The 14,592-nt window shown below is 37.4% G+C and overlaps 1 protein-coding gene across 1 annotated transcript; it reads left to right on the forward strand.

Annotated features, from left to right (window-relative positions):
• Positions 1–425: 425 nt before the first annotated feature.
• LOC103959500 (AP2-like ethylene-responsive transcription factor AIL5) lies at positions 426–4,676 on the forward strand. Its single transcript, XM_009371853.3, has 9 exons — positions 426–782; positions 886–1,294; positions 1,446–1,528; positions 1,918–1,926; positions 2,587–2,675; positions 2,798–2,871; positions 3,018–3,068; positions 3,327–3,403; positions 3,510–4,676. Exons 1-9 carry the CDS (start codon positions 608–610, stop codon positions 4,259–4,261), a joined length of 1,719 nt encoding a protein of 572 aa, XP_009370128.3. The 5' UTR covers positions 426–607; the 3' UTR covers positions 4,262–4,676.
• The last annotated feature ends 9,916 nt before the right edge of the window (positions 4,677–14,592 follow it).

The raw sequence follows: 14,592 nt of genomic DNA on the forward strand, positions 1-14,592 counted from the left end.
TCCTAAAATCATGGAAATAACCTCTACACCAGATATCAACAATTCAAATCAGGCAGTTACACATGATCACCGTTGAGTATCTTCTCATTTACTGGAAGATTGTATCTAACTATTCTTTTATTAAATGTCTTGTATTTTCTTAATTTCGCACAATTCAAAATTGTATATAACATGTGCAAATTCCTTTTGTGAAATATAGAAGAATACATATTCCATATTAGCTCTAATTTTTTAGACGAACTAAAAAAAAATTCCCTAAAGAAGTAGAGAGAGAAATAGACACCGCTTAGTCATCCCATCAAAAGCTTCCACTTTGCTTTCCTTGCTCTCTCTCTCACTAAAAAGAATCTCGATCCTCGTGCAACCCTTAATAGGACTCTCTTTCTCTTTCAATTCATTCATCTCACCTCTTCACGTCTTTCTTCTTCTACTAATACTAAAGAATACTCTAGTTCGACCGCTACTGCTAGTTTTCTGCTATCACCTCCTCCATATCTGTGTTCATTTTAACTTAACTTTGATTGACACACTTTCACATTCACTTGGGTATTTTGTTAGCTCTCCTTCCAAAGACAAAGAAAACCCACAAACTTCTCATATATCACACATGTCTATCTATCTATCATCAAAATTAATATTGAAAAACACAAAAACCATGGATTCTTCTCCTCAGAACTGGCTCCTCGGCTTCTCTCTTTCCAACCACTCTCATCATCACCAGCCTTCTCACGATCTCTCCTTCTCCGAGGCCTTCACCTCCAATTCCCCAACTCACTCAGCAGGTCCCCAAAATCACCCTCCCTCTCTCTCTCTCTCTCTCTCTCTCTCTCTCTCTATTTTATTTCTAACACATGTATTATATCAATCTTTTTTTTGGTCTTACAGGTACTGTCGCCGATCACCATCGTCAAGGTGCAAGTCCAACTTCAGCAACTGACCTCTCCATCTTCAGTTCCGGAGTGAACGGCTCAAAGCTTGAGGACTTTCTCGGAGGTTGCACCACCTTCACCACCACCGTCACACGGACCTCACTCCCTCAGTTTTCTACTGCTGATCATCATCATCAAACAGCTCCGCTCGCTTTGTCTGAAAACCGGATTTACGATCCCGAGCTCAAAACCATAGCTGCTAGCTTCCTCCGAGGTTTCTCCACAATCGCTACCACCACCACAACCGATACTCTACAAGCAACCAAACCGAAAAACCACCACCCTCTCACCTCTTCCGATCCCATCCCCAAAAAACCCACTGACACCTTCGGACAGCGCACATCCATTTACCGAGGCGTCACACGGTAATGCTCCTAACTACTAGAGCTACGTACAACTTAATCACAAGTTCATACTTTTTATAATGATTTTACTATTGTAATTTTGGAGAATATTTTCTTCTTGTTACTAATCTTTGTTTGTTTGGGGGTTGGTGGCGCGGGTTTGAATGTTTAGGCATAGGTGGACAGGAAGATATGAAGCGCATCTGTGGGATAACAGTTGCAGAAGAGAAGGACAAAGTAGGAAGGGCAGGCAAGGTAATTTTCATTTTCTACTATGTAATAATCTCTTCTAGGGTTTTAAGGTTCTTTGTGATTCTAACGTGCGCTTAAGGTGTACAATATATGATACAAGATAAAATGGGTCCTCTGGATCTTTTTCAGCGAACGGTTCTGATCATCCAGAAGGATCAGAACAATCCCAAGAAAGAGCACAGTTTGAGATTGGATCATCTTGCTTTTGACACCTTAGGCGCATGTTAGGTTTGAAGTGGATACCACTGCTATTGTGCGCATTGTGTTTGTAGTTTCATGACTGGTAAAGATTGTGATGTGGGTTGTTTGTTTTGTCCGCCATTTACATGACGCAAATGATTGCTCTTATGGATATGCTCTAATCATCATCATCATCAACTTCACCTCGGCAGTTTATTTGGGTGAGTAACTAATTTCACGTTTTACTGAGTAAGATTCTCTATCCTATTATTTCCATCGCATTCCTCTCTCTTTTTCTCACATTTTGCTTTTTGACTCTTTTTTTCTATAAATTTTTTTTATATAAGATGTTAGACGTAGTTTAATCGTAATTGATCAAGTAGGAAAAAAAATGAAAGAAAATTTAAAAAGAGCAGAATAAAGGAAGAGAATCCTCTTCGACCAATTTATGGCCATTATGAATAAGATCATTATTATCAAGTACATGAAAGGATATGATCATCAGGAATCGGATCCCCTCTGGATCATTTGGAACTGAGCCTACTCATCAAATGATCCAATATATTGAAATTTGATTCAATGACTACAAACAGGAGCTCTTCTAAAAATTATAATAATTGTAACCGTTTAATAAAATTTTAATGGTCCGGATCATTTGATGAGTGGGCTCAATTCCAAATGATCCGGAGGGGATCCGGCTCCTGATCATCAAATTTTAAGATTCACAACAGATTTTGGTTACTGTAGCACAACAATTATTCTTTGCATGAATGCATCACATCATGGGTCAGATTCTTTTCTATTTAGATTCTCATTGTTGAAAAAGTAATTAAATAAATAAATATGTATTTACATTGCTTGAATTTTGTGAATATTTGTAGGTGGTTATGATAAAGAAGAAAAAGCAGCAAGAGCCTACGATCTGGCAGCTCTGAAGTACTGGGGTCCGACCACCACCACAAACTTTCCAGTAAGATCAGCTGCATGCAATAAATATTCATTTACATTGTTTCATTATTACATATCTATTTATATTTCATTTATTTATGTTCGATGAAAATATTTGATCTAACTTCGTTATCAATTTTGAAGGTTACTAACTATGAGAAGGAATTGTGGGAGATGAAGAACATGACTAGGCAGGAATTTGTTGCTTCTCTTCGAAGGTACTATTATTTTTAACCCTTTTTTTATAGTTTTTTAAGGAGATATACACTATATGGTTTCGTTTACTTTTTATTTTTTTAGGAATTTTCTTGGTGTTAGTATTTTGAAGATTTGGTTGTTTATGTATTTTTTTTCTACGTTGTAGGAAAAGTAGTGGATTTTCTAGAGGAGCTTCTATTTACAGAGGGGTCACAAGGTTTGTGTTTCCCAACTTGTTTATTGTATTTAGTGCTTTGATTTTAAATTAGAACTAAATAATATTTCTTTTCTTCTAATTTTTTTTGAATTTGAATTTACTTTTATTTTAATTAAAACCCAGTAGGTTTGTCGTTTCCAACTTGTTTATTGTCTGTAGTGCTTGATTTTAAACTAGAACTAAATAATATTTTCTTTTCTTCTAATTTTTTTTAATTTTTATTTGCTTTACTTTTAATTAAAACCGAATTTATTTCAGGTATCATCAACATGGAAGATGGCAGGCAAGAATAGGAAGGGTTGCAGGCAACAAAGATCTCTACCTTGGCACTTTCAGTAATTCCCTTAACTTTTTTCCTCGAACAAATTGTTCAAGGGTTTAAAACCATATTTGATTGTGTTGCTAATTGATAAGGACTTTTAATTAATTTGTGTCGAACAGCCACTCAAGAAGAAGCAGCTGAGGCCTATGACATTGCGGCCATTAAGTTCCGAGGCCTAAACGCCGTGACCAACTTTGATATGAGCCACTACGACGTGAAGAGCATTGCCAACAGCAACCTTCCCATAGGTGGAATGTCCAGAAAATCCAAAAACTCATCCGATTCTGATAGCAAGAGCATCGAAGGTAACCGTTCAGCTGATGATCGAGATCTCTCCTTCGCATCCTCAGTGATCTTTGCATCTCAACAACCTAGGTCCTCCACACTAAACTTTGCAATCCCCCTAAAACAAGACTCAGCATCAGATTACTGGTCCAACATTTTCGGCAACAACCTTTCTCTAAGCAATGTCAAAAATCCTAGCACTGTTTTAGATGCACCAACATCATCCTTGTTCCAATCTTGTGCCAATGGATCTTATGGAAACAACTCGTCACCACTACCATTCAACATGGACTTCTCTTCAACTTCTCGTACTTCTGTCTCCGAAACCAACAATGCGTACTATGGTAACTTCAATGTAGATGGCCAGCAACACCAACAACAATTGCAACACCAACAACAAGAACAAAGTACCAGTACTGGTACTGGTACTGATTTAATCCCATTTGCTACAACCATTGCCTTAAATAGTAACAATGGTTATGAAACTTCTTCTGGTTATGGAACTTGGACTGGGCCAAGTCTTCACACATTTCACACTCATGCAAAGACTAACCTCTTTCAGACACCAATTTTTGGTATGGAATAATTTGGCTGATATATATCTCAGACAAGAGAATGCGAGGGAGAAAGACTTCTATACTTCTATACACGAGTACGCGACCATTTTTTTCGGTCACCATGAAATTGAACTGAAGGACAAATGAAAGAGGACAAATTTTGGGGTTTGCATGCACATGGGAGTCAACAACTTTAATTGAATAGAGATTACGTGGACAGACAGTCATAGATCATAATGCACACAGGCTGACACTGTGCACCAACTGAACTTCTTTTGACAAGATGGTGCTTTCCTTTTCTTGTTTACCCTTTATTTCTTTTTGGTTCTTTTAGCTTTTTCTTTTTCTTTCTAGTGACGTGATTTTATATGGGTATAATGAAAAAGAAATCCTTTTGTAATCTGTTGATATTGTCCTCATTAGTATATATCAATTATCCATGTGAAGAATGAACATATATTTTTCAAACGGTCTGCATCGTAATATGCTTATGACGAAAAATAGTGTTTTGCATCTTTATCGATCATAATCAAGTACCTGTCATGCTTTCGCTACACTAAGTTAAATAAAATGGGTGGATTTTTGCTCACTATCTTCAAGTGATGGTAATGATCATCAATGTATTTTGTATCAGTAGATTATTTTAAATTTTCAAATTTATGGCTATCAACTATATATATTTTGAAATTTATTTCCTAAATAAAATGAGCAATAATAAGAGAGATAATACGAAAACATAGAAACATGAATATGCAAGACAATAATATAATGTATATACAATTAACCGTACATTCAAAAACAATTCAAATACAATAACAAATACAATTCAAAAACTTTTTACGCAACACATCTGTCTTTTATGCCGGGCTGTATTAACTTCAAAAGGTTAAAGATTTTAGAAACGTGGGTTTAACATACAAAACGTTTAACTCTTTTGCAGTAGAACATCCAGTATGGAAGTGAGAAAGAAAAGCGCTGTATTCAATATATTTTTTGGCGTATGTATTTTCTTTCCTAATGCAATCATATTCTCAGTCAAGAGCATGTAGCCCAAGCCTAGGACTAGGACTCCGGCTTCTCTAAACTAAAATAGTGAAGTAAATTGTAGAGTATACATAAATGCTTGTTGGTCGGTTGATGGTGTTATCCTGCTATACTTATATTGATACTAAAATAAACATCCTGTTGAAAAATGAATGAAATTTGTCAATGTTTACGTTATACAGTCTCACAACATATATAGTCTTATGTTGTCGCACAATTCTTTCACAAAAATGACATTCTCCTCTACTTGTTATTGATCTTTAATTAGGTCGTCCATAGTGAAGTATGTAGGAGTTAGAAAACTTTAGAAAGCTAGCCTAGGGTTTAGAATATAAGATATTGTTTCCATATATAAAATAGAAAACTAGCCTCATAAATAGCACAAACTCATAGTAAATTTTATTAATGTTATTAAAAGCTGGTCAACATTCAAGGTTTACTGAAAACCTTTATGCAAGGAGAGGAATCGTAGGGCAAGGTGGAATTCGTCGAGCAATGTTTTGGCGCGAAAAGGGGAAAAATGGCATGTAATATCAGAAGGTTTTGCCCAACGAAATGGAGGTTCGACAGCTAGGTTATCTTTGCCCGACAATTCGGTTCGTTGGCCCAAGTTTTTATGTCGTTGGCCAAAGGCCCCACAATGACGTTTAAAAAATCTATCTAACGAAACTTTACTCGACGTTTTCTTAGTGGTTGCCCGACAGAAAGATTTGTCGGGCAAACCTGTATTCATCAAATAGGTTTGTACACTCACACACCCTTCTCCTCCATCTTTCCCTTTCCCAATTAATTTAAGGCTGTTTTCTTTTTATTTGTTGAATATTTTTTTACCTAAATGTGTGATTTATTAATTTTGGTTGTTGTAGGTTTGTGATTGGATTGGAAGAAAATTTCCCAAACAGTATGCATTTGCCTCTTAATTACAAAATAGCAAGTTTGTATTTGTTTAGTTGTAATATTTATATATGTTGAAATTGTGTGTTATGTGAAATTTTGATTTTGTTTAATTGTGATATCTATGTAGCTTAGGTAAATTTGATTTGTGAAAGTTATGGTGTGATTTTTTTTTTAAATTTCATAACTGTTTATACGAAGTTAATCAACATAATTAACTTCGTACAATAAATTCGAAAAAACCTTAGACTTGTTTGACAATCTTTTGGATGCGTGTGTAGATGCAATATGCAGCTCCACAATCTAACTGATTATTGCATTGTCCAGTTTGAACAATTTTGAATGGACTAGTATGTGTTTAGGGTTTGCGGTGAACGTGGCTAAGTTCGTGGAAAATTCAGTTATTTCCCCTAATGTTCTTCGAGTGCATACTAGATATTTGTTCAAAATATCTACGTCGTCCACTTGGGGAACCCCTGAGAGACGCTGCCAAATTTTTTACGATCAGAAATAGTCATGTGAGTTGCAAACCACAAAACATAAAGTGCACTTTCGAATGGGATAGGATCATTAGCTGAGGCATATGGGGGGCGTTGAAGCAAATATCAAATCATTATAATGACTAAATTCTCTCAAAATATACACAACGGACAAAGAGTTAATCAAGTTGCAAGATAGAAATTGTGACCAATATTAGATGGGCTCAACAACTTTATTCAATTTGTAAGCAATCATGTCAGTGCTTAGAATCGGATGACGTGTCCTTGTGTGAAATGTAACAATGTGTTTAGATGACACTAGACGACGTCCGATATCACTTGTATATTAATGGCATGATGCACACTTATTCCAATTGGACTTATTATTATAAAGAATCGGCCATTACAGCGTCAACGTATTTCGGCAATGGGACAGTGAGGCATGAACCTTCTTCATCTGGCAATGTTGACGACGATCAAGTGATGGACATATTGAATGATGCTTTCCCTAATGCTTCACTCAATATGGACTAAAAGCCGTCCATAGACCCCAAGAAGTACGATAAAATGTTAAAAGGAAGCTCAATGAGAATTGTACCTTTGTTGTGAAGATTTTTTTCCGTCCTAATAGTCGTTGTAGAGTTGGTGCACATGAAAGTAGAGTGTAATATGAACAATTGAACAGGATCTTGAAAGATCTTGGGTTGGAATATACAAGATCCATGCACGTAAGAATAATTGTGTATTGCTTTATGGTGAATTCAAGAAATTAGATAGTTGTCCCAAGTACAACGAAGCGAAATGTCGAAAGAACAACATTCCAAACATGGTGTTGCGTTATTTTCCACTTAAGCCAAGAATACAGAGAATGTACTGTGACCCACACTGCATTTGATATAGGGTAGCATAAGGAGGGTGACAATGATGTTTTGCGTCATCTGGCTGATGAAGCATGGACAAAATGTGGTAAAATCTATCTCGATTTTGCCCTAGAGCCAAGAATGTCAGGTTAGGACTTGCTTCTAATAGCTTCGATCTGTTTTGAAGTTTTTCGAATAAGGACATCTCTTGGCCAGTGGTTCTTCCTTATAACACACCCCCAGAAGGTGCATTAAGAAAGAAATTACGATCACGAGTCTTTTAATACCTAGGGCCCAGATCACCCAATGATTCCATTGATGTTTATTTTCCGCCGTTGATTGATGAGGATAGATTTATGGAAAAATGAGGTATGAATGTATGACAGGCCCACTAAGGAAATGTTAATTTAGCGAGTCACATTTATGTGGATAATTAATGATTTCCCAACTTATGGTATGTTGTCAGGATGGAGCACCAAAGGTTATATGGCATTGCCCAACATACGATGAGGACATTGTCTTTTGGGCATGCTTGAAATGTATACTGCTTGAGTCATCAAAGGTGGCTCCCTTGGGATCATGAGTGGCGTAACAAGCCTGAAACATTTGATGGGACAACAATGTGTCGGCCTAAACCAAGAGAACTACCCGGAGATGAGATATTGTCTCAGTTGAATATGCTCTAATTTAGGGAAGGATCAAGACCAGTGGAACAACTAAATTAGACACAAAAGAGTATATTTTTTCACTTGGAATACAGGCCAAAATTGAAAATCCGACACATTGCTAATTCTATTCATATTGAGAAAATTGTTTGCAATAACATGGTGGGAACAACTCTGCCTAATGAGGGAAAATCGAAGGACACCATGAAGACTCGTATTTTTATCCAAGCAATGGGCATAAGGTCCAACTTGTGGTCTAGATTAGTGAATAGTAAATACAAGAAAAAGAACGCAAATTATACATTTAATCTAAATGACAACAAGAAGTTCTTGAAGTGGCTAGACGGTGTGAAATTTACAGATGGGTATGCTAGCAATATATCAAGATATGTTAAAATGGACACTAGTACGATGTCAGATTTTAAGAGTCATGATTGTCATCTTACTGCAGCGGCTCATTCCGATTGGTATTCGGCCCTAGTTGAACCCCGATATTGTTGAGGTGGTTGTATATTTGTCTTGGTTCTTTCATAAACTATATGCTTGAATGTTACGAAAGCCAGATGTAAATGAAATGATCGAAGATATTGGGTACATCTATGCCCGGTAGAGCAAATATATCCACTGGTATTTTTTTCACAAGTATGGTTCACGTAATGATACATCTATAGTAAGAGAGGTGATCTTGTCAGTACATTTGTTAATATTTCTTATATGAACCATCAAGCTCATTCGGCAAATGACCTTTGTTTGAATTGTTCAAAGAAGTTCACTTGGAGGTGGCTTACTTGTTCATATTAAACAATTGTGATGAAGTCTTACCATTCCTCGAATAACATGAGGCATTGATGAAGACCCAATATCCTTCAACCTGGGTTGAAATCTACAGACAATTGTTTCTGCATATGTTTGCTGAGCATGTAAGTTTTTTTTTTATTTTTAAGTAAAATTGATTGTCTTTTGCAAAAACTTACATATTTAGTGGTAGTTAGATTTTGCTATATGCGATCCTGTTAAAGTCGAAACGTACGCTGGTTGTCACATGAACGAAGTTAAATTCTTAACAACTGACCGAGACAATAAATTGTGCACTGATCAAAATAGGTGGAGTTTTTTCTCGGGTGTAAATGAGAATACCCATTTTTTAGTAGACTTTTAAGTGTGGTTCAATTGTTATACACAAACTACAAGGAGGTAATGTTGTTCAAGTGTCATTGGTATGGTATGAACCTAGACAAAGCAACTAGTCTCATTTAAGATATGTACTTGTTATCGGTAAACACAAACACCCGGTGATTTGAGGATAATCCCTACGTCTTCCCAATATGGCGAAACAAGTATTCTACCTAGAAGATCCATAGGCGAGGGGTGGTTGGGAAGTAGTAGAATTCATATTACACAAAAATATTTGGGACTTCCTGGACCCACAGTAGGATGATAATGAGGATATTGATGAGGACAAAAATGTTCACCAAGAGAATTCATCTGCAACCACCCGAAACCTTCCCGAAGTACGGAACAACCACATCGTTCACTCACCATTCACGTTGTTAGGTGTCCCAAAATTGATGTAGGTGCATTATCTATTGACCTTGGGCGCCTACCACCAGTTATGCGGAATTCATTGTTTGAAGATAGAACCCATGAGTAAACCAATGAAAACGATATTATAGAGAATAATAAGGAATTAAATGAGTATCTCGACAATGATTGAGCGTTCACTGATGTAATATTATTATGTGCTAAATATAATTATCTATTAATTTTATCTAAGTCCAAATGCCCATTTATCTTATTGTTTAAAAAAACTAATTGAAGTTTTTCCTGATGGAATCCAAAAGATTCATCGAGTAAAGGCGTCCTTCTTTACAGAATCATAGAACATTCCGTAGGTTAAAGTCTTTAGGGTTTGAGGTTTAAGGTGAATATTCGTTGAGCAAAGTGCCGAAAATCCGTTGGGCAAGTGTTTTGTCAAATTTCACATACCATTTCCATTGAGGATTTTCGTAGTTAGGAAAATCAATTTACACAACCCAACCTTCAATATAGATAGTGACACACCCCAAATCCAAAGTTTGGGGCGTGCTAGCTGTCACGTGAGGTTGACGTAGCCAAGTGCGTAATGCGGGAGTAAAAGAGTGAAAATACGAGAAAAATAAAGTTGACAATATAATTTACAATAAAAAGATCAGTGAGTACTAGTGACAAACATAGAAGGCAAAATGCAAAGTAGAAGTTCAAGTATCCTAGGTGCAGTCCAAAATAAACAATACTACACAAGTGTTAACTAGAAAGTCCTACATGGAGGGTGCTCTATCAGAAAGGCTTCGATGCCTCTTTCGTCACCCACGTCCTCGCTACCTAAAACCTGGAAGAGCGCAAAACAGAAAACGTGAGTGGGCAAAAACAAAGTTTGTTTTTCAAACCATTTCAATATCAAGTAATAGCTCCTCTCTGTAAAACCTGTATACTTTCCAGAAAATATTATACGTACTCGTATATCAAATCATGCTAAAACGATAAAGCTCAAATATGCCATGCCAGAATATGCCGTGTCAGAATACCCAAACAAATAGTATAAGCATCAAGCAGGTGAGATAAAACAAATCATAATATGCTAGTAATATCAGTATGTCAGCCGGAGTCACCTAAAGTGACATGTACGTCTGAAACTATAGCTCCTCAACCACTATCCTACACATGAGTCGGAGCCACCAAAAGTGGTCTGTACGATAGGTTGGTGTATCTAATTACGCTCAATGCTACGATCACGTGAAGGTTGTGCGATGTATCGCAAGTCACCAATGAGTTAGAACCACCAAAAATGGTATGTACGATAGGCTAGCACTTGCCTTGGATCCAAGGTGAGTGTACGGTGATGGAGGTGAACGATCATGTGAAGGCTAGGCCCTACTCAAGCGAAGCATAAACACCGAGGTGCAGGAATATAAGCTATAACTCAATCTCATCAACACCACATCTATCACTAACAACATACTCACCTGACTTACGTGAGCATCCGTGGCACCAAAGCATAACCAACACAATCACAATAATAATAACGATGATATTCGACATGGCATTTCAATTATAAACCATTAGAACGTAATTTCTGGAAAGATACCAATCAATATATATATATATATATATATACACACACTGAAAACAAAAGCCCACTCACTAATACGTAGAAGGATCGTAAGCCCCGAGCCTCCCGTGGCTGCGCTCGTGCTCTAGATAGTCCTCACTTATATGCGAAACAACTATATAAACGTCAAATTAATGCACATAACCAACTTTAGGTAATAACTTCTCATAAATTGCTCAAATGGGGTGTTTGAATATACCAACAGGCTCTACTCAACCTTACAAACATCCCCATATTTTTAAAATAATTTTCCGACCTCTCACATGCCGCCACACGCCGGCCATGCACGGGCGTGTGCCTGGCACACGTGTGGAAACCCTAAAGCTGTTAGGGAATATTCCGTTAAAACCCTAACAGAATATTCCGTTAACTTTGATGGAATATTCGCTTCTTTCTCCGGTGAGCCTTGCCGGTCGCCGCCGTCTGCAATTCGAAATTTCGCCGATTTCTGGAAAAACTTCAAGCCTTAATATCTTCTTCATTTCTTAACCAAATTCCATGAAATTTGTACCAAAATAAAGGTTACAACGAGTAGAACAAAACCTTACCACTTTTGGAACTTAAATCCAACGGAATCTCGCCGGAAGAACCTCGATAATCCGGCCAAACCTACAACTCGATGAACTCGAGCTTCCCGACGTCGAAAACACTTCAAAATTACTCCCCAAGCTTTGTGAAGATTGTTGGAAATATGCCCTGAAAGTCAATCTTTGGAAGAAACCTTTCAGGACAATGAATTGATGTATATATGACTCTTATACATCGGAAGGCAAAGATACTAATTAGGACTATCTCAAAGAACAAAATATGTCCTAAATAGTGAATCCATGGACAATGGATCGATGGAAGAAGTAACCTAATGATGTTAGATTACAGAGACCTTCTTCTCATAACCATCATGTCCAAAAAGGTTCCTGGTCATAAGGATTGTCGGAGGGATACTGACAATCCATAGACTGGTACATACTATGTCCGCTTCAATTGGAAGGATGGAAAGTCTCATCCCATTCGTGTAGCGACACTAAGACAAGCATGTAGGTGCTCATTAAGGGAATGAGTTCATTGAACACAATCGAACGAGAGTACTTGCATGGAGGTCTACTCACATGTCAAGCAAGTAACTCTAATGGTTGGAATAATGTAAGTAATCCTTTGACCTGAGGCATCGTCGTTGTCTTGTGGTTAAGTACTTAATCTTTGATTATGTTAAAGTCATTCCGTACGCGAGTGTCCAAGGCATCGTTGGGGTTAAGGCACTTAGCCATGAAGGCAAGTGAATGCGCAACAAGGAATCTCTAATCCTCGATAAGAGAGGATGAATACTCTAAGATATGATTCGGGAATCTTCGGCCGAAGTATCGAGCGTAATAAAGGAAAGCGTTCCTATACGTCTCAAATGAATCGTATAAGAAGGAATAATCACATTAGGGGTTTGACATTATAAATCCATACCCTAGTGATGTGATTGAGAGTATTGTTTTAGAGAAGGATCAAATTACATTGTAATTCCAACTGAATAGGTTCTCCGAATAAACTTCTACATTAGCTTGGGTAGCCATGATATATGTTTAGATGTCACTCATGGCTTGTGAGTTCTTCTAAGATGATTAAATGTAGTCATCAAAGAAGAAGGTGAATTAAAAGTAAGTTTTAATTCACTAAGTGGATGGATTAAATATAATCAATTGGATTGGTGCCAATCACCTCACTGCCTTGCTAATTAGAACCTAAAAAATTGTTCACCAATACACTCTTGTAGTGAGTAACTAATGGATGATGGAAATAATTAATTGGATTAATTAAGTGTTTTGATTAATTTAGAAAGTCTAAAGAAATCATAAAAGCGATAAAGATCATTTTGGGCTTAAAGAAACGTTCGGGTTTAATTAGGCACATTGGGCCAAAACCCATTGGGCTTTTATTCAAGCATTGGATGACTTGAAATAATTAAGAGGTATAAAACTACTCCTAAACTTTGTTCTTCAATAAATTGTTTTGATGCATCATAAATAAACCTATGAATCTTGAAGGGGATTTTCATGACTAGAGCTTTGATATTAATTGATGACATGCTTCCGTTGTTTTCGTATATAAATTTTGAATTGTATATGCATGCTAGTCAATAGAAATCCCACATAAATCTCATATTTTCCCTTCAAAGATGTCCTAAAGCTTCCTACAACCTCAAAACGCGATGAAACCTCTGCGATCATGAGTGCATGAACAGTGCACCAAAACTAGGTTCTTGGGTTCACGGGTTTTCGAAGGTTTCACGTTCTAAAAATGGTATGGATGAGTTCCTGGGCTTGCAAGGAGTCCAAAACCAACCTTTAAACCTTTGATCCGTGCGTGGAATGTTGGTTTCGAAGTTGTCCATACACTTGCAAAGGAAATGGAAGAAAGTCCGAGAGAGAAGGGAGAGAGAGTCATGAGGGAAAAGGATGGGTTTGTGTGAGTGTGTGGTCCAGATGGCAGCCCCCAACCAAAACAAAACAAACAACACTTTACAACACCAATTAACGTCCAGGGGCAAAATCGTCTTTTCACATTAACGTTACAAATAATTCGGGACGGGCTGTCATAACTTACCCACCTTAAGAATATTTCGTCCCCAAAATTACACAACAAAACAAACCACTAGTAATAAAAAGAACAAGCGAGGATACAAATCTCTCATCCGATCTTCCGTCTCCCAAGTAGCCTCCTCCACTGAGTAAGTCCTCCACAAAATCTTCACCAAACGCACTGTCTTGTTCCTCAAAACCTTATCTTTCCAGTCTAGAATAGTCATCGGCTCCTCGTCGTAAGTCAAATCATGATTAATTTCCAACGGCTGTGGAGGTAGCACATGGGATGGATTTGAGACATGGTGACGAAGCATCGAAACGTGAAATACATCGTGCACCCGAGACAACTCTGAAGGTAACTCAAGTCTATAAGCTACTTCGCCAATTTGCTCAGTGATCACGTACGGTCCGATATACCTGGGACTCAATTTCCCCTTTTTCCCAAATCGTACAACACCCTTCCACGGGGACAGTTTCAAGAATACCCAATCACCAATTTTATAGGTCCGATCAATGGCATGTCTATCCGCTAAGCTCTTCTAACAGTCCTGGGCCGCTTTCAGGTTAGACTTGATTACTTGAGTATTTTGGGTAGTCTCATCCACTATCTCTGAGCCCTCCAAAACTTTTTTGCCTACCATTGACCAACACAACGGCGTACTACAGGATTTACCATACAATGCCTCGAAATGTGACATACCAA

This window comes from the organism of the source record quoted next, unplaced genomic scaffold (assembly GCF_019419815.1).
Source record: "Pyrus x bretschneideri cultivar Hongxiangsu unplaced genomic scaffold, Pyrus_bretschneideri_v1 Contig98, whole genome shotgun sequence".
NCBI lineage: Eukaryota > Viridiplantae > Streptophyta > Magnoliopsida > Rosales > Rosaceae > Pyrus > Pyrus x bretschneideri.

What these genes read in the sequence shown, in the direction of transcription:
- LOC103959500 (XM_009371853.3), top strand. Translation starts at nt 608, where the DNA reads ATGTCTATCTATCTATCATCAAAATTAATATTGAAAAACACAAAAACC. An exon ending in TTCCCCAACTCACTCAGCAG is followed by an intron (nt 783 to 885) that starts GTCCCCAAAATC and finishes TTGGTCTTACAG; the next exon opens with GTACTGTCGCCGATCACCAT. An exon ending in TCTCTACCTTGGCACTTTCA is followed by an intron (nt 3,404 to 3,509) that starts GTAATTCCCTTA and finishes TGTGTCGAACAG; the next exon opens with CCACTCAAGAAGAAGCAGCT.